This window comes from Haplochromis burtoni, unplaced genomic scaffold (assembly GCF_018398535.1).
Source record: "Haplochromis burtoni strain Fernald_Lab_line unplaced genomic scaffold, NCSU_Asbu1 Contig_42, whole genome shotgun sequence".
Taxonomy (NCBI): domain Eukaryota; kingdom Metazoa; phylum Chordata; class Actinopteri; order Cichliformes; family Cichlidae; genus Haplochromis; species Haplochromis burtoni.
Window position 1 is genome coordinate 2,514,086 of NW_024582403.1, and position 24,171 is coordinate 2,538,256.

Sequence of the window (24,171 nt, forward strand, 5' to 3'; positions counted from 1 at the left end):
CTATGTGAGGGGTAGTGGTTAGTGCCATACTGTGGAGTTATGCATGTACACATGCAGTGTAGTTATGTAATTGTTCAATTGCTGTCAAGCTGGAGGCTTCAGGGCTTCAAGCGCAGACCCAGTTTGCCACTCAGACAAGGCCTCACCCCTCCCCTACCTCTGTGGCGAGGCCTGTGGCCTAGCCAGATCGGCACAGCCTGGGCCTCAGCTCTCCCCTCCCTCCCAGCTGCCGACATCAGAGTCACAAGCTGAGCAGAGCGGCGGTCTGCTGGAGACACTGGAGAGGGTGACAGTGAGGGGGAGGGGAATATACATGGCCAGGAGCCAACCTATTGTGTACACTCTCTCTTACTCTGTTACTTCTTCACACACCCCTCCCCCATCCTTACTTACTTCTTCATCTTTTATACTCCAACTCACTGACTCAGACCTTCACATTTTTCTCTTCCTTTTGTTCACTTCTGTCTCCAGACACGTTTCTGTGCCATCTACTCCTCCTTCACGGCAGCTGCCCTGACAACAACCCTCAGCAGATATTGCACGCTCAGTTCAATAAGGCAAGCAATAACCATGTTGTTTATGGGACAATCATTTCCTTAGACTAAGCAATCACAACACAAATCCCAACAAACACTTGGTGTCATAAAAAAAAAAAAAAAAAAAAAAAAAAAAGGGGGGGGGGAAAGAAAATTCAGCTACTGCCAAGAACACGAACCCTCCTAAAAGAGTACTTTCCTGACAGGATTCATTAAAATCTGGTTTGAAAAAACAACAAAAAAAAACATGAGATAACCTGCAAGTTTTAGAAAATGCTATTCCAAGAAAGATTACCCTCCCTAAGCACAGCCAAGGTTTTTCTCCCCATAGGTTTACTTGTCTTTTTATACAACATGTTTAAAAACAGCACAACACATAACTAGGCACTAGAGGAGAGGTGGGAGCTTCATCCTCTCAAACAAAAGCTTAATGGCAACCCAGCTCCTTGACTGACTTAGTCGCTCTGCCAAATGACACAGAGCACCAACCACTGCAAGCTAGTAACTATTGAGAACAGCTTACACAAGCGTCACAACACACACCAACTTGGTTATGTAATGTCCAGGGTTTCTGCAATGCTCGGCTTCCCCAATCGTAGATTCACACTGAACCTACTGTAGGACTGCTGAATCAGTCATGAGGTGCAGTGGAATTCTCATTCAGAACGCAATGCAATACTGCCAAGTGCCATTTCAGACTACGCACGACTCTCGTAAGGTAACAAAATTCCATGGCTAATTACAATAGGAAATAGAACAACGTGCGCAAATATTGGCATATAGTTATAATGTACACGAAGCATTAACATGCATGCAAACTACTTGAGTAATGCCTTACCTTAGGGCAGAGGTCGACAACCTGCCCTTGCAAGGCATGGGTTAGAATTAGAGTTAACTGTGAAAATTTATATGCATTAATTTATCCTCTCCCAATTACTGCCATCCACCCATCACTCACATGTGCTGCTCTTTTTTTTTTTCTCCGATTGTTTGGTAGGAGATGCTAAAATGTCTCTTTTGATGTCGAAGGCTGCCGATGCCTGCTTTAGGGACAAACTTGTGAAACTGCAAAGTTGAACACACCAAGCAAAAACTTGGTCGAAAGGTCTGCAAAAGCTATAAGGCTATAAAGTAAAGTTATAAAAATTCTGGTTACTGTCGAAGCCTGCTTCTGTATTAAAAAAATACTAAAAAATGAAACAAAACAAAAAAAAAACCCAACCAAGACTAGTTGGTATGGTATGAAAATGACAAAAAAAAAAAAATATATAAAAGCACCCTAAAGATGTGGATGTTCATCAATGCCCCCCCCCCCCCCCCATTGGGGGGGAACACAAAACCCAAGCTTCCGCCCAAAACAGAAGTCTCTATGAGCTGCTAAAATTTGGCTTCACATGTCCTTGCTAAGTAAAACACTGAATAAGAATTGTGTTAATGGAAGGACGGCGCAAAGGAAGTCTATGCTCTCCAAAAATACTACATTGTTATACGTCTCAAGTTAACTTCAAAAGGCAATGATGTGACTGGATCAACAAGGGCATGGCACACCAAAACCAGTAACTTGTTCTGACTATTAAAAATGTGAAAGGATCAAAGGTTGAGGCTGAACTGCTACTTCTGGGCCTGGATGCCCTTCAGTTCTTTAGGGAACAATGAATTCAACTGAATCAAGAAAGTTTAGCATATTTCAGGGGAGCATTTAATGATGTGAAGCTTAAGAAAGGAGCTGGATGATGGTCATGATAAGAAAACCAGTGTTTTTGAACTGTCCAAGTTAAGAGTTCCAACACCGACCTAAAGACTACACTAGGTTGTGGATGTGGTCAGCTGAATGCCCTGAACAAGTGGTGCTGAAGGAGCTTGAAAAACGCATGTGTAGCCAGTTCATTATAGTGTATCATGTGAATGAGTCTGCAAAATCCCCCCCCCCCCCGAAGAAACAAAAACAAACCAAAAACAAATATTGGACAGCACAGACATCCAACTGGGGCCTTGCAGTCCCTCTCAGTTTATCTAATTTATGCTGCTCAAACCCCAGCAAGTAATCACACACTTGCAAATGTGGAAACTGTAACACTGTCTTAACTGAGATGTTGCACTATGGCATAAAAATGGGTTGTTGATACATTTGACATTTGTTTATGAACTGAAAGTGTGTTTTGTAGTAGCAGGAACAATACAAAGTTCTCATTGTTGTGTAAGACTCCTGAGCATCTACTGATAACATCTCAGAAGCTAGGGCTGCTCAATTATGGCAAAAATGATATTCACGATTATTTTCACTGAAATTGAGATCTCGATTATTTGACGATATTTATTTAACAATAACAATGTATTGAATAATGACTTTAAAGATTGTCAAAAAACAATATAAAATAGTGTGCAAATACTGATAACAGTGCAAATGTTTGCAATATAAAAAATAAATGAAAAATGTAAACAACTATGTTTAGTGAACTTTGCCGTGTTGCTCTGTGGTGCAGCTACAACACTGTAGCAAAGTTTACACACTATGTCTACTTGATCCATGTCTGACTCCGCGAACCCATAATGTTTCCACACCACTGAAGTTTTTTTTACCTCTCTTTTCAACCAATGGCAGTCACTTTCCTCTCCAAATAACTTCTGCTTAGCTTTCCGAGCTTCCCTCGGGTCCTCTTAATCAGCGGTCCCCAACCCCCGGGTGAGTCGTTTGGTACCGGGCCACGAGAGTTGAGGCTCAGGTGTGAAATGTATAGTTTTCAGGGTTTTTAATCGGTTTTCAGTGTTATTTTGTTATCGTTTACTCTGTTTTCCTTGGTCTTTTCACGTGTGTTATGAATAAATCTTCTTTTTTTCGGTACCGATACTAGTTTTATTTTGTTGTATTTATCCGCAACACCTTAAAAGCCGGTCCATGAAAATATTGTCGGGCATAAACCGGTCCGTGGCGCAAAAAAGGTTGGGGACCACTGCTCTTAATTGTTGTGACACGTGTTCGAAATGCAGAAAGGTGTGCTCGATTTGCCACACGGAGCAGCGCGAGAGTAAAGCACGAGGGAGGGGCTAATAATTGGCTCAGTCATTTTTAATGATCGTTGAAAGCCCAGATCGTAATCGTGATTAAAATTCGATTAATTGAGCAGCCCTATCAGAAGCTCACTAAATTTAAGAGCTCCCTTGATTTTTCCAGCCTGCACTGTGAATGATGACTCAGTGTTTTCAATAAAGATTATTTTTTTCAAAGTCTAGTCAAGTTTTGTTTCTCAATAGTTGTGACGCAGATGAGGATCAGACCATATTTTATGAGTAATCGATTCAGAAATCCTGGTCATTTCAAAGGGTTCATAACTTATTTTTTCTTCCAACTGAATACGTGCACACTTCCAAGATGTCCAGCTCAGTTCAGTTACTATATTTTTCTCTGGCGAAGAAAGATGTGGTTTGCATTCCATTTCAGTAATAGTTTTACAAAGCTTGCCAAGACACACCAAGTCCTCTATATAGTACAACAATAAAATCATCATTATGCGGCGAGTATGCACACAAACGCATGCTGAGAGTTAAACGGGGGCCAAAGGTGACGCCTGTGTGTCGTTATGATGCACCACAGACAGAGCCAACAAACTTTCAGCATAATCACAACCCTGTTCCACTTTAACTGCCATCAGATCAGTGTGTGTATTTATCGCTCTACCAAACACGCATCACATGACATCAGGCATTTCTCTGAGTAGTCATGTGACACACCCACTACCCCTCCTGGCCCCTCCTTCCTCCAACTGCTCCTTCCAACGTGGAAACCATGGCAACGGCCAGTTAGAACCAGTTTGTGACACATAGCCTTCATTTTGTGTGAAGTGTGAGGCAGAGTTCAGGTGCTGCTGTGGGAGAAAATGGAGCCCAGGCCTCAGGAGCCTCAAAGTTTTGAAAATGGGGGCAGGCTGCCGACAACCACACAGCGACTTCCTGTATGACTCCTGTCAGACCACTTGCTGGTGCAAAGAAACGAGAAACTCCAATCGACACGTCTCAGCACAAAACCTTGCGTTGTGCATGAAGGCATGAACTTCAGGGCCTACAATACATAAATAACTCTTGAGAAGTTTTCAAACAATCTTGCACACAAAAATGTGGATGAGTACTCCAACTCAACTGTCCTTTTAACCCATTTGATGATTGAGTAATAGTTAAACATAATCAAATGGAAACAGAAAGAATTTTGCATTTTGATGATTAGGGTCTATTTTATGAAAGTGCAAATACGTGAAAATTGTTTTCTTTGGAGACAGCTGGCTGACTATGCAAAACTCAAGACCCAGTGTACACGCAAGTCATAAACACTTACCGATACCAGTGGGCGATAATCATTGAGTCAAATCAGTTTTGCGCTGACTAAAATGTTCAGCATTAACGTAATAAAGTTAAAAAACATTAAAATTTAACTGTCATTACAGATTAGTTCATTTTCAGTTTAGAAAGACGAATATAAATCACACCTGTTATGAGTTAAATTGAAGCTAAACATCTGTATTGCTCCATTTTAAATACTTCACTTTTTAAAATCACAAACTAATGTCTGCAACAGCACAATGTGAACTAAACAGGAGTACATTCCCTGTAGCCAACAAACTCTGAGCCCCTACATTAGCACTGTTAATATTACTTCTTTTCTGAGCTTTTTACTTTTCTCACCTTTTGGATGTGCTCATGTCAACAGGCTCATCTCCAGTTTGCACCTCCACCTTAATGGTCGCTTTCACTTCACCAGCCTTCAGGATGCTAGCTGCTACCTTAGCAGCCTGCTCACTCTTGAGCTTGACACTCTCGGTTCCAGATCCCACAAGGGCCAGAGGGGTCCCAGCTGCATCACTCTTCTCCAGTTTAACACGTTTACTGTCCATGTCCCCCAGGGACCCAGCAAGAGCTGCATGGTCCCTCTCTAGAGCCCGCTTCTGGCTGCGTGTTTGACGCACTGCGTCCTCTGACATGGCTGCTCTCACCCTGGAGAGAAAGACAAAGGAAAATGTTACAAAATAAAGTAAACTATATTTAAGGAAAAAAAAAAAAGATTTGGTTGTGGAAAAAAATGTTGTCATCAAACAGATTAAGGTGCACTCTTACTATAAGGCTAAGGTTCACAGAGTTGGGGGCAAGCCTCAGCAGACTGGTGAGGAATATTAAGCAAATCTAAGCTGAATAATTGTGGGTTTTTAAACAAAATTATTTCGCCATTGAAACAAACAAATTTGCCAATGCTACTGTGCACAGTTGACTTAAATCCAACATGATCTTGCCCCAATGCTGAATGGGGCCTGGATGTTTTTTTCCCTCATGCAAGAAAATGTTTGAGAACGACTAAACGTCATCTGTGGAGGTTCTCAGTCATCTAAGTCATAGTAGTTTAAAGTGCTTCAGTTGAGGGCAGCTGTGAGGAAAGCTTTAAGAAGCTGAAAGCTTTAAGAAGAAATATGTCAATATAAGTTGTAGAAGTATGCTATAAAAGAATACACCTTTTAAATGGATTTTTTAGTCTATAAAATGTACAGTTTAAAATGATAACAATGTAATAGTAATATCTAATACAGGCATCTCCTTTCCTACTGCCAGTGACCCAGATGCTGACCTTAATCTCATTCAGTACAGTTGCAGCAGACGATAAGAGACCCACTTAGGTTTCTGAGAAAAAGCCATTACACAGCAGAAAAATAATACCAACACTGTGCAACGCTGACACCAACCACACCAATGTAGGCCACATATTCATTAAGCACTTTGTGCTTATAAACATTTTCTCTCATGTATCCAAAGTTTCAAATATGACAGACTGAACTGTCCTCAGACCAAAATCATGAAAAAATTGACCTGTCATTGCAAAATGATATTATTCCAACAACTACTGAAAAAGCAGTACTTAAAATTAAATATCTTTTGATTTGTCCCAGTGAACACCCATGGTCATCCGCTGTCACTGTATGTTACACAATCAGAGCATACGTCACCTACATTCCATTGTTTAGTCTGGATCTAAATGCTCTCTTATCAAACTAGGGCTAATGGGATCTGTGGTTATTTTAGAACTGGTACTCAATCCCTTTTAACGTTCAGAACTATTTATACTAGTTCTACATTTTTAAGGTATAAACAGTTAGGCTGTCCAGTTCTTTGGGTTCTTTAACCATGTTGGCTCACTCACAGGATGATCACACCCCAAATTAATTCTCACACATTTATTGAATCACATTTGTTTATTAAGTTACTATGCATTATACTAACACTCAGCATAAAAGTTAACTGGGTGCATTTATATTTAACCACAGGGCATCTTATTTGTTAGTCACACATGTCAGCAAAATGTCATAATTTGTATTGTAACAAAGTCTTGTGTCTCCATGTAAACTCAAATATTAACTTGTTCCCAGCTTATGAGATGTGCACTGTGCTATGTTTGTTGATAAACACTGATATTCCAATGACAGGAAAAACCTATAAACTTATAATATAATATCTGATTGCTTAGCTGATATTTGACCAATAAATGAGAATCGTATCATTTAATGGTTGTCTTATCTGCTGAAAGAATTTGGTTGTTGTCCTCTACCCATATTGGACCATTTAATAACAAAACCACATGATTTTTTTTAAGTTACAACTGAATCGTTATGTACAGTAGGACTGTGCCACATATCATCTGTGACAATGCCAGTGTAATTTTTTTTTTTTTTAATTTTAAAAACACAAAAAAGGTCATATCGCAATATCACTGGTATAGCATGCACTCGCCATGCACTCCCTAGCGCACACAATGACAAGGCAAGCCTGGGCATGTCTAAGGGAGCCACAAGAGCAAAGGCTGAGTGTCAGCCTCCTAAAACAATTAACAACTTCAGTAAAGGACGACTTCAACAACCTTTGCGAAATACGCAAGAAGACTGCTCCTGCTAAAGGTGAAAACAGCAAATTTGTTTTGCCATCAAATACAAATGGGCTAGAAAAGAGGAGATGTTGGCAGCTGGCGATGTTCAACCCAAATGTAAACAAACAACTCTACCACGCGTTGCTGGAGCACTCGCTAGCTACACTCCATATAACAGGAAGAGCTAACGGTGAATGGAAATTACCGACATGGTTATGTGGTGGAAAAGCAGCACTTTACGCAAATGACTAAAACACTTGATCCAAGATACAAAATCCCAGTCAGAAAATACTTTTCAGTTTAAGTGAGAATATAATGGAGCTTTACTTTACTGTTAAACTAAAGTGTTCAACAGTTATTTTGTGCTTTTCCTTAAAATTTAGAGGGAATACACTACTTTGGGTCACTACTATTGCACTCTATGACCCCTTTTCCATTAGTATCTACTCTGATCGACTCGCCACGGTTTTCAAGTGGGTCATAGTACCTGGTACTAAAATAGTACCTGCTTGACTGGGGTTCCAAAGCGATCTCAGCAGGTACTAAAATGTGACGTCCTCCATGCCACCGACTGGCTGATGCAGTGGCGTCACGAAAATCAAAACTGACATTTTTGAAACCCAGCAACAAGGGAAATGGCTACAAAAAACAATGCTGTGGTCTCAGAGTATGACAAAAAGCCGCAGACTGAGCTGTGGGTATATTATCGCTTCGATGTCCACCTTTGTAGCATTCGTGTCGCATACCAGTTACGTCAAAGAACACGCGACCACGCTGCTTTAACGAAGACCACGCAAATTGAGTGGTACTCAACTGTAATGGAAAATCAGTCGATCAGAGGCGAGTAATGGCTGCTGCTGCTGGGACCTTCCAGTAGATTCACACTTTAAATTAACAAGTGATTTATCAATGACAGCAGCGAAAGGATGGAAAATGCACTTCATGGTGCCTGCAAGCATCAATGCCCACCCGATATCATCAGAAATGTAAACACATTTTCTTGAAATACTTGTGATATAATTACGACAGTATATCACATTCCCCCAATGTACATTATTTGTAACACAGTAGCGCCTTATTTTATTTATCTGGGGCATTACTTCGACACAACTTCACTTGCATGACTGATCTTTTTTTTTTTTTTTTTTTTTTTTAGTTAAATCTCTGCGACCTGACACATCACTCTAATGAGGCAAATAGACCCAAGCTACAGGAGCAAAATGCCGCATGCTGCCTACCAGAGCCACTCACCCTAGATATGGAGGTTTAGGGTTTGTTTTTTTTCTTGTGAGTTTTTGAACTGTTATCTGTATTACTTAAGTAATATCACATTATATTGCATAGATATTCTTCCTAACCATGCCATTGCTTGTAATTCACTAATAATATTTTATATATTTTTTTCCCTACTACATGCTACATTGTTAGGACAAAAGGAAAAATAAAGTAACAAAGAGGAATTCCACAAAAGACACTATAATGTAGACAAACATCTCTTTATGAATATTCCAGCTGTAAAACATAACACTTAAAGAACTGCACTGTGAGGTGGAAATATGAAACTGCTTTTCAGCAATTTCTACAAAACACTTTTCCCCAAGACTGCAGTTTGTTCCAACAATTCATCTCTGTAAATTTGGCTCAAATTTAATTTTAAGACAAAGGCATCCTGACTCTTTGCAAGACGTTGAGCTGAGATGTTAGCAAAAAGTACGCCAAAATTAATTTTAAAAACAAAATAAAAATGCATACAGTGCAGTTAAAAATTCAGGTTTGTTTGCATACGTCTGCACTCCTCTGGTACGCAGCAAGGACAGATGTGCCCTGCCGTACCACCACAGGACACAAAGGCCATTTATCTGCCAGAGATGACAGCTTGCGTGTGGGTGTATACATACCACACACACTGCTTCAGAAATCACAGTTTAAGCAGTAAGGATGTGAAAATGGTAGTTGCACCTTGCTCGCACTTTAACAGTGGTGGTGAACCATGTAACATAGAAAATGACTATATTCCTTTGGGACAGTGCAGTCACATCTCAACATCACTAAGATGGATGTGTCTCCTTGTTTCCCCAACTAGAGACACATGGCTACCTTTGTCCCAGAAGACATGGACAGCATCATGAATCGAATACTATGTAATGATGCACTGCTTGCTTAAGCAACGGGGGTGGTGGCTGGGTGGGGTGGGGGGGGGGGTTTAGGGTTAGACCACGCAAATTGAGTGGTACTCAACTGTAATGGTTCTACATGCACATGTGATGTGTATACACTTGAGGCTAACTGGTAGTAATTTATATTCACTGTTGTATCAAACCCCATTATTCATGCTTAGTCTTAAGCAACACACTTCACCTGCACTATCCACAACCATTTCTATAGCATATGACTCAGAGGAGCATCAAGCAAATACCAGGTGTTACTGAGCAGGTAGGATCTGAGCTGCATCACCTCTTCACTACCACCGAGGCCTGGAAAAAGTCCATCTATACCAGTGACAGTCAAAAGGGCTGAAAGGCAGAAAATAAACACTAATAAATCAAATTAGGATTGTAATAAGATGCATCCAAGAGCTTCACTTATAACACAATATGACAGACTATCTGAAGAGTCGGATTATGCTGGATATTAGTGTGTGGAATGAGCAATTGCAATTAACTGCCCCCCCCCCAAAAAAAAAATAAATAAAAATCTTTGATCAATTAACCATTGGCACTTAGTGCACATTTCATGTTCCCACAGCTCCATGTATCACTTACGTAAAATCAACTGAAACTAACAATACAGTCCTACAAACAGGTCTGACTTGCCAGTCAGCAAAACCATTGGGAGATGGCTGAAGGAAACCAGTACCACAAGTCCCATTACCTGGGACTGCATAACCAAGACTATCAGTTAATAATAATAATAATAATAATAATAATAATAATAATAATAATAATAATTTGCATTTGCATAGCACTTTTCGGGACCCCTCAAAGCGCTTTACAATACCACTATTCATTCACTCTCACATTCACACAGTTCTGCATCCATGTCCAAAATGATTGATCAAAATGCTGCAAGTATGCCGACCACTGTTACTATATATGGTTTGTCATTCCCACTTTTAGCAGAAATTATTTTGCATATTTAGCAAAGCATTTTTAGAAACAAATTATTATGATTTCATTAAATCATATTCAGAATGTAAGAAAGGGCTCTCACTCTCGGACATACCTGGACTTGTTTCATTCTTGTGCATTCTATTACTGATATTGTCATATGACACCTATATATGACGTAAAACTTTAAACCAGTATTATCTGCTAAAACGGTATTGCAAAGTCTTCGTCTGAGCTCCGATTACAGAAATTTTAAATGGCAACCAATTATGCTCTTAGGTTAGTAAAATATTTGCTGCCAAAGAAGAACACATTCACCCAACAAGATTAAAAACAGTGCACTTTGTTAAGAATGCACTATCCACATGTCTTAGCCACAGACCATAAATAAAGGATGTACAACACCCATTTACTTGTAGCCTACAAGTCTTGATATTCAGACATTCACCATGGTTGGTTGCCAGTTAGACCTAACTGCCAACTACAAAGTAACACATATGTGGGCATGGCTGGACCACAGGGGGTCCATTTCATATTTCAAACATAGATTAAAACAAACCCCCACCCCCCCCTCCAAAACAAACTATATTGCCGCTGATGAGCTTACTCTTTTATTCAAACACAACACTTTAGAAATTAAGGCTAAATACAATGGACAATTACTTAACTACTCATTTAATATGGATATTGACCCAGCACTTTACAATTAATGCATTCATGCTGGTGTAAACAACATCATGAGGATTCATCTCTTTTATATTAAAAGGGCACAACCAAAAAAACCCCCAAAATGACAAGAAAATGAGGAAGAGGTTAGATGAGCACCAGCTAGTGATTAGTTATCTGTGTCTGTTTTTCTCAGGAGACTGTAGAGGATGAGTGGATGCATGTCTCTCTCATTTCCCCCAGAATAATAAGGCCTGAGGGCAAAGTAGATTTTGGACTGAAACAAAAACAACGCAAGTGAGTGAGACCGGATATCTCTGATTCTCACACAATTTGAATTATAAAACAAATTAAAATCTTTGTGCCAAAGCGTTTGCTTCTCAAATGCCACCAAAAGGGCTTGAGTAAATCAATACATTTAATACATGCACAATTCTGCACAAGTGCCGTGTAGGCTAACAAACCTGTTATCTGGGCATGTAGTGCGGAGGGATAAAATACAGTTGCGTAAAAGCAATGGAAATCTTGTGACCTGGACTGACACATCACGTTTTATTCTCAGTCGGAGCTTCTATTGTGCCCAGCAGTTCACAGGGACAGATCAATGGCAAAGACTCATGCCCTCAGGTAGCATGCTAGCCTCTCATCTCCAGCACTGTAATGATCTCTCCCACTGGGAATGGACTCAGCCAAGCAACACATTAACAGCCATTTAAAAAAAAAACTGGGGCTTTTCAATTGTGTCCTTAGGGTTCAGTACAAGGGGAAACAACAATTATACTCTCCAATAAAAGCAATACGACTATAGATTATTACTGTGCAATAAAAGCCAATCAGTAACTGTTTCATATGTAGCTAATGAGCCCTGGCCTTTGTAATATTAAACTTAAACTGCCAGTTACCAAACTGTGAGATATGACCAAGTGATGATCTTAAATTAAAGCAATTACTTACTAAATGCCATCATAAAAACTTTATTTAAAAAAAAATTAACGAAGTAAACATATTTTCAAAAATGGCACCTCCCTTTTCCTTTAGGATCTATATAATTGTCGGAATAATAATAATAATAACAACAACAATAACAATAATAATAACAACAAAAGATGAGGCTACCTATGCTAATCTGTGCACCAGGCTAGGAGTGGGGGCAGGGACCCAGCTGAGGTGGTGCCATGGTTGGGGGAGGGAGAAGGGTGCAGACCGCGTGTGGTTAGCTGAGCCATAATCTCACTGTACCCAAGTGAAAAATACTCTTCCTTGTCTTCTCTCTCTCTCTCTCTCACACACGTACACTCTTCGTCCTTCCCTCTTACCCTTCCCTTTCTCACTCACACACACACACACTCTCCTCAGTTCTTCTGTTATAGGCTCGCCAGCCCGTAAGTGTGTGTATGCCCCTACTGGTTGTGTCCTGCACGCCAAGGGTTAAGCCCCTGCCATTTTAACGCCACTGACAGATCAGACCATTAGGGTGTTACCTAACAAAATGGAAGCCTTTAACCCTGAATCTGCCAGACTGCTTCTGAGTGAGAGTGTGTGTGCGCGTGTGTGTGTGTGCGTGTGTGTGCGCAAGTGAGAACCAGAGCCACACAGAGCACTGTGTGTCTCCACCTGGATTCTCCCTCAGCAACATGACGACAAGGACAACAACGGTAAGTCCAGGTAAAGGAAAACAGACTTCTGTACATGATCTCTCTCACACACAGACACAGAATGGCTGTTTGTATGAGGAAGACACACTTTTTCATGTATTCTCATCAAGACCGCTAAGAAATAAGAAGTGCACATATTCTCACTGCCCACATCTCATCTGGATTTTGATAAGAAAACAGACAGAATGTGCAATTAAATAAAAATAAATAAAGAGCAATCATTTCACACAATTAACAGAAAATGATATGCGGAGCCTCAAGCAACAACAACATCGAAATCATGAAAGTCTAAGAAACACTAACATCTCAGTTAATGCTTAAGTAGTCTTCTCAAACTCCTAATCACAAAATTACTGGATACATTTTCAACCATTAATGTTTACTTTCTATAATAAAAAGGAATCACTAAATGTTTTCAAAACTCCTAGACAGGGATAATCTCCAATTTCAGCCAAATTGCTTCCAAATGGTTACTCCATAATCCTGTAAAACCAGAAGCACATACCCACATACAGAAGGAGGGCCAGGACACACGCAGACTGCTATCAGATTACATTTCTCAGAAATGAATGGTAGCAGGAAGTGCCCAGAGTACAGGGGGGGAAAGAGCTTAAAGGGTGCTCAAAAAAATAAATAAAAAATACAGTGTCCCAAAATCTACAACGTGAGTGCAACATCTGTGCACAATGTTGAAGAACAACCAGGTAAATTACATTTGGGTTTTTGAGTAGCTTTACTTCTGAGTTAGAAAAGCAAATCATCAGGTTTCATAAGATCTTGATTAGGTGGGGTTCAAACAACAGGAAACCACAGAAAATAAAACATTTTGAAGTATAGCTGAGAAATCAAAATGTCAGTAGGCACATTCAGGCTGCACTTCAGACATGAAAGAAAACTCATCTGAAGCAAAGATTTGCACAGGCATAGTGCACAGCAGTTACAGATTTGGTTATGTGAATGACTAGAGCAGCATCGAAAAAGAAAAACTGAAGTCTTACACAAAACACAATCACCACACTAACCTTCTCATTCATATGTTATGCATGGAGGAAAACTATTGTTAATTAGTCTTTGGAATGAAAGTAATTAATGGAAATGAAAATGCTATATGAATGGGTATGATAGCTGATATGCCAGAACTTGTTAGCCTTGTTGATTGAATGATATAAATAAAAGGAGAAGTTCAAAAACAAGAATATGGCACCCATATCCTGCCTCTTTATCCTGATATTCCAGAGTAACTTGTTTAGTACACGGGAATCTAAAACTAAACCAGTACAACAAGGATTTTCTACCTTTGGAAGAACAACCATCATCCTAGGGCTGTGCGATATGACCAAAATCTCATATCCCGATATAAGACATTATCGTCCCGATAACGATATAAATCACAAAAATTTAACATTTTCTGTAAATTCTGTGAATCTCGGGCAGCTCGACGTTTCCAGCTGGCCGTAGTGTACCTGGAGTCAAGTGTTTTAACCGATGCATGAAACGATACATTTTTAGACGCAAGTTGTAACAGCCGCTGTTTTCTTTGTGAGTATTTATTACACAGCGTGCTGCAGGGAAAAGCCTGTTCTAATGTTTGAGTCTAAGGTTGATTTTTTTTAAGCACCTGACAGGCCTTTTTTGCTTCTCATCCGTAAATACTCTGCATACTCTTTCACGTGACTCAGTTTATTTTGAAAAGTCTCAACAGGATCTAGAGCTTATTTGTGAAAGGTTTATGTAGGAAATAAACAAGCGGACACGCGATGGTTTTACCATCGTTGTTGCTAACGACAACACATGAAAACAGGCGCTTGTCCGTCTGTAGTGTGGTTTCTCTTATTAGATATAAGAGAAAACAATGAAAAAATATTGCCATAAACAGTTTATTTTACGACACCACGAAACAAACGATAGCGTAAAATGAAACGATAGACGTTTTTATATTGTCATCCGATATATATCTCCGATATAATTTGCCATCTCATACAATGTCCAGTCCGGCTGCATAAGACATTTGTGTTCACCTATGCACTTCTTTGGTAATCAGGAAATGTTCAGAATTACAGAGCATTTTTGAAAACAGCTTTCAAGACATTCAGTCAGTTTATGTGTAGCTCTGTAATGGTCAATGGTCACTAACTAGTTGTCATTCTGCAAAATATGTTTTTTTCCCCCCCACCGATATCATTCGGTTAGCTTATGTCTTTGACCCTGCTTACAGTGTGTGGAAGAGGGATTCAAATTCAAAATCTTTCCTGAGTTGACCCTTTCAAAATTACAGCATCAACACACCCAGAATCCACAATAGGTGTGGCGTTAAGCATGTCTGTTTGACTTTTTAAACCACACCCAGTATCTTGTCACTCTTTAGTTGGCCCCACATATTTGGTCAGATTCTTCTTTACTTGTGCTATGACAAGTCTGTTTACAGGTGGGAGGAATATCATTAAAGTACTAAATGACAGGAGGCGTGGGCGTTCACATGTAGCTGTGCAATATCATGTTGCAGTTAGGATATACTGCATACATTTTGCATTTAAAACAGCTCACATAAGTGCAAGTAATATGGGTAACTGCCCTTTTAAACTGAAGGTAAACCTATCATTATCCTTTATATAATAATTTTTTTTTACCTACATACAAATACTCATAACTAAAGTGTGCTATTTTAAGCCATACTCCACCAAAAGTGTTATCCCGAAGTATCAAACACCTGACTTCTGTGAAAGACCTCCATACTAAAATTTCACTCTGGTGCCACTCCTTTATGTGACACAAAAAAAAAAAAAAAAGAAAAAAAAAAGCGTGACAAAGATGTTAAAGGTTAAAGCATGTGATTAACAGTTTCAAATGGTTTTTGAATACACAGATACGACTTGCAGGGTACAAGGGTTAATCTCCTGTTTGACTGTGTTCAATTTTGACAATGTCTTCTCACTTTTAGATTAGTTGACTAAGTTGATTATTTTTCCCTTTCATTTATTGACCAGTAGGCATGTCCAAAGCAGTATACATAGTTGGTATAGACACTTTTTGGTTAAGATCTTCTTTCATGCATCTCTCATGTCTTGTCTGCCTTATTAGCTGAGTGAAGCACTTTCAGAGGTGCTAGGAGCAAAGTATGACTTGACAGTATGTTTAAGCACATGGTTTAAAAAAATAAAAAATAAAATAAAAAAAAGAATAAAGAAAGCCTTCTGATGTTAGCTGGCAGCATTAGGTAGGGATCCAGGAATATTTCTCCCAAGACACATACCTATACTGGCCTTTGTGGACTGATATAGGATTATCTGCAAATAACATGACATTTAACCGATGTTAGTAGCATATGTTTCTGTTGCGTCACATCAATTTTATGCAGCCTGAATGTTCAAAGAGTGTGATAAGGATGTAAAAGAATGAAGTAGGAATGACACTGAGCTTCTGGGAAGATAACTTAATTTTTATGTAATGTGATGCGGGATAAGACAATGTGTGGACCATCACACAGTACTCTGACACAAATTCAAACATTTGAGAACCACTTTTACAATCATTTACCTGGTGTTACACTGTAAATTCCATCTGGTTCTTCATCCTGTTCCCTTTACAAACCCTATCCACAGATGGGACTTTACAAACATGATCCATATCTACTAGAGAAACCTGACTCTGCAAATCATAATTTGGGTAAGTGGCCACGCTGTTCAAACTTTCACAGCCAATGTTATTAACCTTTGTTTTGATTACTTTTATGCCAGGCAGATAGTGCACTAATGAAATGACATGTACATAGAATTCACAATTCAGCCATGTGGCAGGAAGGCAGCCAGAACCGTTTGTCCCCTCTTGGACTCATGCCTTGATACAACATGTATCCATGTTGCCGGCTGGTCTGCTTGATGCACTGAGAGTTTGAGAACTGTCACTTTAACCCTGCCCCCATAATAGAACCAGCTGTAAGAGCCAGCCTGAGAAGAAAAAGAAAGTGTATTTCATAAACTGCCTTCCTTATAATGGAAGCGGTACCCGTTTTAGGCAACATAGTGTTCATGTGGGCAATCAAAGAGAAGTATTATTTCCATTAGCATTGTTGAAATGTTACTAGATACTCTAAGTAAAAATACCAAATCCATCTTAAAGTCTTGAGAATATGATTGGTTGCAGAAGAAAAAATAAGTATTACCTAACCTTAAATTAACTTAGGGTGTTTAGTTGTGGATGTGGCCAATCAGACAGCATGCATGTGCTACATGTAGGCAGCATCCAGTGTCTGGGAAACCCCCCCATTAAACGCATATTACTGTAAGTGTTGCATGAATTCAAAATAAGGAAATGTGGTTGAAGCACACAGCAACACTGAAGAGGAGCAAAACTGGACGCTCTCACTCAATACCACATGGCCATGCAGTAAATAGTTATTTTTAGAGATGTTAAGTAGAGATAGGAATATACTGAAAGCCACAATACATATCAAAACCTATTATGGAAACTGAAATGTTACATTTTAGTTTCTCACTCATCTCAAGGTTCTTTCTTCATCGTGTAGTATAAAGTTTAAAGTGGAATTAAAAAGTCAAATGGATTAGTTTCATTAAACACAGTGCCAAACTTATCAGTCAACAAACTGTACTTTAAACTGTTTGAGTGATCTCATTGCAAGAACATATGCATGATGGAGTCCAACGGGGTAAACAAGAAATCGTTCAGTTCAAACAGTGCAGGATTCCTCTACAGAGGCCAAAGAATTCCTTAAGGCCTTTGGGTGGGAACCCCTGGCTGATATGTTGATGCCTGTTCTCCAACATCTAGCACAACTACCAGAAAGACAATTTCTTAGAAGAGCTTAAAAATATTCAGATTTATGGAGGAGGAAAAAAAAAAAAAAAACACTTTAGAAAAACAATGCAAAATTAATCTTATTGTGGCAAGCAAGCAAAGGATGCAAGACTGTCAAGAATTGAAAGCAAGATGGCAAAGGGAACTACTCCTACACCACAGGACGTGAATTTTCACTATTTGACATCTTTAACTCACTTGTGAGTAGATTACCTCTGATGACATCACTGAGACAAAAAACATAAAACAATACTTCCTGATCTTTCATTCACACAATGCTTGACAGCAGATAGGCGACTGATTCTACTGAGACTTGATAGTTTCACCAGCACTTCCTGTTAGCCGTCTCAAAATGTCTGGCCTCAAACTAAACCTGACTGACAGCTGCGATAAACTGTTACACTGGGTGATTGAGATACTATTAACAATCCTCTAAAGCTATTGACTAAGCCCATTTAAAAAACAAAAGAATCTGTGTCCATCAAATCATATATTCTTTCATATAGAATTTTTTGTTTTGTGTTTTCATTTAAAAAAAAAAAAAAAAAAAAAAAAAGCAGCTCTCATCTGAGACATTTCATGCCTTGAATTACCTCAGATGTAAAGCCACACCTTTGCCTCTCTCACTACATAGAGATTTACAACATGCAAACTAGTACCTGCCTCTGACCTCAGCTGCACTCACGTTCTCTTGCAAGGTGAAGGGAGAGACAGCAATGGTCCACACTCTGGGTGTGTAGTTGAGCAGAAGAGCAAAAAACAATGCTTAATTTATAAAACAGGAAGCACATGAAGAGCATGCTAATCAGGCATGCCAGGAGAGGGAAAAAGTCACACAGCACATTTGTTTAAAAAAAAAGGAAGAAAAAAAAAATCCACAAAAACAAGACTGCATCAGACAGTGAACAAGTGCTAGCCAATAAGAAACTAAATTAAAGGGCCATCAAAATCAAAGTATTTAGATTAAACTTATTAACTTTAAACTGCATGCAGATATACATGTTTCAGTCTTTAATTTCCTCACCTCTAACACCTTTGGAATGGGATGCTGTCATCTACTGCCAAATTAAAGTGTGGATCTGTTATTTTGCTTTTGTGGCATTCAAGAATTGAGAAAAGTTATGCATTTATAGCACCAGTGAAATCAAATTGATCAAATCGCATTCATGTTCTCTCCTCCACTCTGCAATGCATCTTTGTGTAACAGTTAAACACACACATGGAGCAGAATGAAAGGAAACATGGAAATGTTGAAACAGACAGCACAGCAGAAAAGCAAAATACAGTACAGCGCTAATAATGTTGTCGTCTGGCAGCACAAACGAACCAGCTGCTAGTTAACGAGAGACACCCGGAATGGCTAACCGAAGGTCGAACGGTCCTGATCCCCAAGGAGGAACCGGTCCCATCCAACTACCGACCAATAACCTGCCTCAGTACTACATGGAAGCTCCTGTCAGGCATCATATCGGCTAAGATGAACAGGCACATGGGTCAATACATGAGTGGGACACAGAAAGGAATTGGCAAGAATACCAGAGGCGCAAAACACCAGCTACTGGTAGACAGAACAGTCAGCCGAGACTGCAAGACCAGACTGACCAACCTGTGCACTGCCTGGATTGATTACAAGAAGGCCTATGACTCAATGCCCCACAGCTGGATACTGGAATGCCTAGAATTGTACAAGATCAATGGGACCCTAAGAGCCTTCATCAGGAACTCAATGGGGATGTGGCGTACAACACTAGAGGCCAACTCCAAGCCCATAGCACAAGTCACCATCAAGTGCGGGATCTACCAAGGAGATGCTCTGTCCCCACTGCTGTTCTGCATAGGCCTGAACCCCCTCAGTGAGATCATTAACAAGACTGGCTACGGATACCGACTACGGAACGGAGCAGTTGTCAGCCACCTCCTGTACATGGATGACATCAAGCTGTATGCCAAGAGTGAACGAGACATCGATTCACTGATCCACACTACCAGGCTATACAGCAATGACATTGGAATGTCGTTCGGACTGGAGAAGTGTAGTCGAATGGTAACAAAGAGAGGGAAGGTAGTCAGAACTGAGGGGATTGAACTACCAGAAGGCAACATTGCAGACATAGAGGACAGTTACAAGTACCTGGGGATCCCGCAGGCAAATGGGAACCATGAAGAGGCCGCTAGAAAGGCTGCAACCACCAAGTACCTGCAGAGGGTCAGGCAAGTCCTGAGGAGTCAGCTGAATGGTAAGAACAAGATCCGGGCCATCAACACGTACGCCCTGCCCGTGATCAGGTACCCTGCTGGGGTAATAGGCTGGCCAAAGGAGGAGATAGAAGCCACTGACATAAAGACAAGAAAGCTCCTTACCATGCATGGAGGGTTTCACCCCAAGTCCAGCACCCTGAGGCTGTACGCTAAGCGGAAGGAAGGGGGCCGGGGACTGGTGAGTGTCAGCACCACAGTCCAGGATGAGACAACGAACATCCAAGAATACATTGGGAAGATGGCCCCAACTGACCGAGTGCTCAGTGAATACCTCAGGCAGCAGAAACCCAAGAAAGAGGAGGGAGATGAGGAACCATCATGGAAGGACAGGCCCCTGCACGGTATGTACCACCGGCAGATAGAGGAGGTGGCTGATATCCAGAAATCCTACCAGTGGCTGGACAAAGCTGGACTGAAAGACAGCACAGAGGCACTAATCATGGCAGCACAAGAACAAGCTCTGAGTACAAGATCCATAGAGGCTGGGGTCTATCACACCAGGCAAGACCCCAGGTGCAGGCTGTGTAAAGATGCCCCAGAGACAATCCAGCACATAACAGCAGGGTGCAAGATGCTAGCAGGCAAGGCATACATGGAACGCCATAACCAAGTGGCCGGCATAGTGTACAGGAACATCTGTGCCGAGTATAACCTGGAAGTCCCGAGGTCAAAATGGGAGATGCCCCCAAGGGTGGTGGAGAATGACCGAGCTAAGATCCTGTGGGACTTCCAGATACAGACGGACAAAATGGTGGTGGCTAACCAACCGGACATAGTGGTGGTAGACAAACAGAAGAAGACGGCCGTAGTGATCGATGTAGCGGTTCCGAATGACAGCAATATCAGGAAGAAGGAACACGAGAAGCTGGAGAAATACCAAGGGCTCAGAGAAGAGCTCGAGAGGATGTGGAGGGTGAAGGTAACAGTGGTCCCCGTGGTAATCGGAGCACTAGGTGCAGTGACTCCCAAGCTAGGCGAGTGGCTCCAGCACATCCTGGGAACAACATCGGAGATCTCTGTCCAGAAGAGCGCAGTCCTGGGAACAGCTAAGATACTGCGCAGGACCCTCAAGCTCCCAGGCTTCTGGTAGAGGAACCGAGCTTGAAGGATAAACCGCCCGCAGGGGCGTGCTGGGTGTTTTTTTATATATAATCATCATTATATACAAAAAAAAAAAAAAAATCATTATATACAGTTAATGAAGGTCGCCGGTTCGATCCCTGGGCTCTCTGGCCTGGTCGTTGTGTCCTTGGGCAAGACACTTTACCCATCTTGCCTACTGGTGTTGGCCAGAGGGGCCGATGGCGCGATATGGCAGCCTCGCTTCTGTCAGTCTGCCCCAGGGCAGCTGTGGCTACAACTGTAGCTTGCCTCCACCAGTGTATGAATGTGAGAGTGAATGAATAGTGGTATTATAAAGCGCTTTGGGTGCCTTGAAAACGCTATATAAATCCAATCCATTATTATTATTATTATTATTATCATCATTAAAGACTTAATCTTAAACACCTCAGTCAGATATGGAAAGTGGGAAGAATTCAGACATACAACCCTGAGAAGATGTATTGCTTAAAGTCACTAAAACAAAGACTAAGGATGAGGACTAAGAATATCTTTAATTTCTGTAACTTACTGTCTATTGTCATCATTAAAAAGGCTGCAATACCTTTTAATGTTTTCGTGATTACCATAAATTCACAATAGAACGTTAAGGATGGTCAAGTAAAATCAAGACTCTTCATTTGGAACCATTAAAAAAATAACCACGGGCAAAAACTGTATTCTGATGCTTTACTTTCATGCTAAACAATTCACAGATTCACAAGTGGGAAAACAAAACTGCTACAATAAGATTAAGTTCCAGACACCAGTAAACTCCAAGGCTAACTCTAACCAAAATAAACTTAACAATGACAAAGACAAGCAAGGCACCCTGGAGCCTTGAAAATGGCAAAAGCAAAAATATATTTATGGTTGGTGGAAAATAGACATGTATCTTAAAATGGTTCAATCCCTGTGTGGCAGAATATGAGAGGATCTCGAGTCATGCCTGTCTAGTTACATCATGGGCCTTGGCCATCATAAAAGACCCCCCCGCAAAAAAAAATTAAAAAAATTAAAAATCACTAGCCAAGAGTGCCAACTGTTTGCTTGCAGTAACAGTAGGCTACTTGCACAACAAAGGTGGGGATAAATGCCCACTCCTGTTCAGCTTAGGAGACACACCTCAAAGTCAAGTGAAACAAAACTAACTTACCCACTGGAATAACATGACCCACAGTTCCCAGATTGCTGAGGATAAGGCCGCCTTTAAGCATAAAGAAGTCTCCGACACCAAGACCAGGCAGCGTGACTGCGAGGCTTGATGATTAAGAAGCGTCTCACAATTATCCTCAAATGATTAAAATAGCAGGCACGCCTTTAAACGCCTGACTTCAACGGGAAATGAACGGTACAGCAACTGGAGAGTGCGCCCTTAACCTGACTGTAAGACGTTTCATGTCATACATTAAGTGGTATGATTTTTATCTGACTTACACAAACATTCCTATTCCGGTTTAAAAGAATAAAAGTAGGCGTTTAAGTTTACCACGGTTTAGTGTGGGTGTTTGATACCAAGCTGTCGTGGACACACCAACCCGACGGAGGCATTACCGTCCACCATTACGCCTCCATAAAAAGGCTTTTCACGGTTGAGCTAATCTGACAAAGTTCTTAGATCAATGGCTCATAAAGCCATGCCCATCTGCCTTTGAAAAGGCACAGCAGGTTTAACCTTATTCGGTGGCAATACTGGTTATGATGTTCATAAACTTCAGTGACTCAACTTTGCCCAAAAGAAAAGCTGCCCATTTTCAACTAACCCACCAAACAACAACAAGCTATCGCATGCTAACGTTAACTTGGCTTGCCAACAACAACCTGTCCATCTGTCCGGCTACTAAACCAGCGGCTAACTATCACGAGCTAACAGCCCATTGTGATTATCATCAGTTTCAGAAATTAGAGGAAATAAGCTCAACCCTGCAGCCCTTGCTCCTTTGAATATTGTGGCAAAAGTGTGATTTTTGTAGCACCGATGTCTGTGCAAATAGCGATACACGACAGACAATGAAACCGACCTCGTCTCAAGTGAGCAGCTAGTGTTACAAGGCTAGCTAAGGGAGCTAAGTTAGCCTGCTAACGCCATCTCCCCGGCCACTAGTCTGATGGCAGACAGTCGCTAAATTTATTCACAAACAATCGAGCGTTAATTACATACAGAAAATGACAGTTTTACCTCAGCGTTCTGCAGCTTCAACCTAGGTGAATAAACACACTCCCTTACATTATTTACTAATATCAGTGCATCCATGTACAAGTTTTGCTGGGAAGTTTGGTTAATATTTTTGTACTTTCGAAGCTGGTGCACTCAGTACGTAAGTGTGTGTGTATGTGTAGCTGAGCGACACACATACTATTACCTTGCACGTTAGCTGAGATCAAGCTACGCTAGCTAGCTTAACTTAGGTTAGCTGAGCTAACACCGAAAGAGAAACTTCCGTCGTCGTCATGTTTTAATTGAAAATTAAAAACCCTAAATTACGTTACATACTAATGAAATAGCGCTGCGCGAACTTACAGAGTCTAGGAGGATCTTGGCTGAATTCCCCCCCGTAATTTTAAGTTGTCTGTTGCGACTGTTTAGCTGGCTTCAGTGTAAAAAATCCCGGGGATCCCCTCTCCTCTGTCCGCTGCCACTCCGGCTGCCAGATAATGTAATGAGCCACCACACAGGCGGCGTCATGCTGCGTTCATACACACCTCGGAAATGCTAAGAGCTCAGAGAGAAAGGAAATGATGCGTTTGAACACACTCCACTGGCGTACTGCAAAAGAGTTGAAAGTAAAAGCAATTGCAACAGAATTATGGAATGAGAACTTTAAACAATCAGACCGACATAAAATCGGTGTATAGCAATAATTATAATAGGAAGAAAAAGAATTGCTTTGGCAATATTGCTTTTAGAAACATGCCATTAAGCATATTTGAAATGAGAAAAAGACTACCATTACTATCACAATCCACTTTCTGAGAACTGATTATATTATATCATGTTTTATGTATTGTTAAAAAAAAGTTTGAGTCTATAGTTCCATGTAATGTTTCACTATTCCTGGAACGTTTCCTGAAGGTCATATTTTTCAGCAGCAAAACTCCCCAGAGGTCATCTGAAAGTCTAACAAAACAAAACCAAACAA

At 40.6% G+C, this 24,171-nt stretch overlaps 1 protein-coding gene across 4 annotated transcripts in view; it reads right to left on the reverse strand.

Moving 5' to 3' along the window:
* Positions 1-23,732, reverse strand: part of gatad2ab (GATA zinc finger domain containing 2Ab) — a 30,276-nt gene extending 6,544 nt beyond the window's left edge. The window contains exons 1-2 of one of the 4 annotated variants that reach the window (XM_005920709.3): positions 23,553-23,732; positions 5,211-5,519 (exon numbers count right to left, since the gene is read on the reverse strand). In XM_005920709.3, the coding sequence (XP_005920771.1) occupies positions 5,211-5,506 (296 nt within the window). In that variant the 5' untranslated portion in view covers positions 5,507-5,519; positions 23,553-23,732. The other 3 variants (XM_005920712.3, XM_005920711.3, XM_005920710.3) reach the window with 3 other exon arrangements.
* Positions 23,733-24,171: the final 439 nt, after the last annotated feature.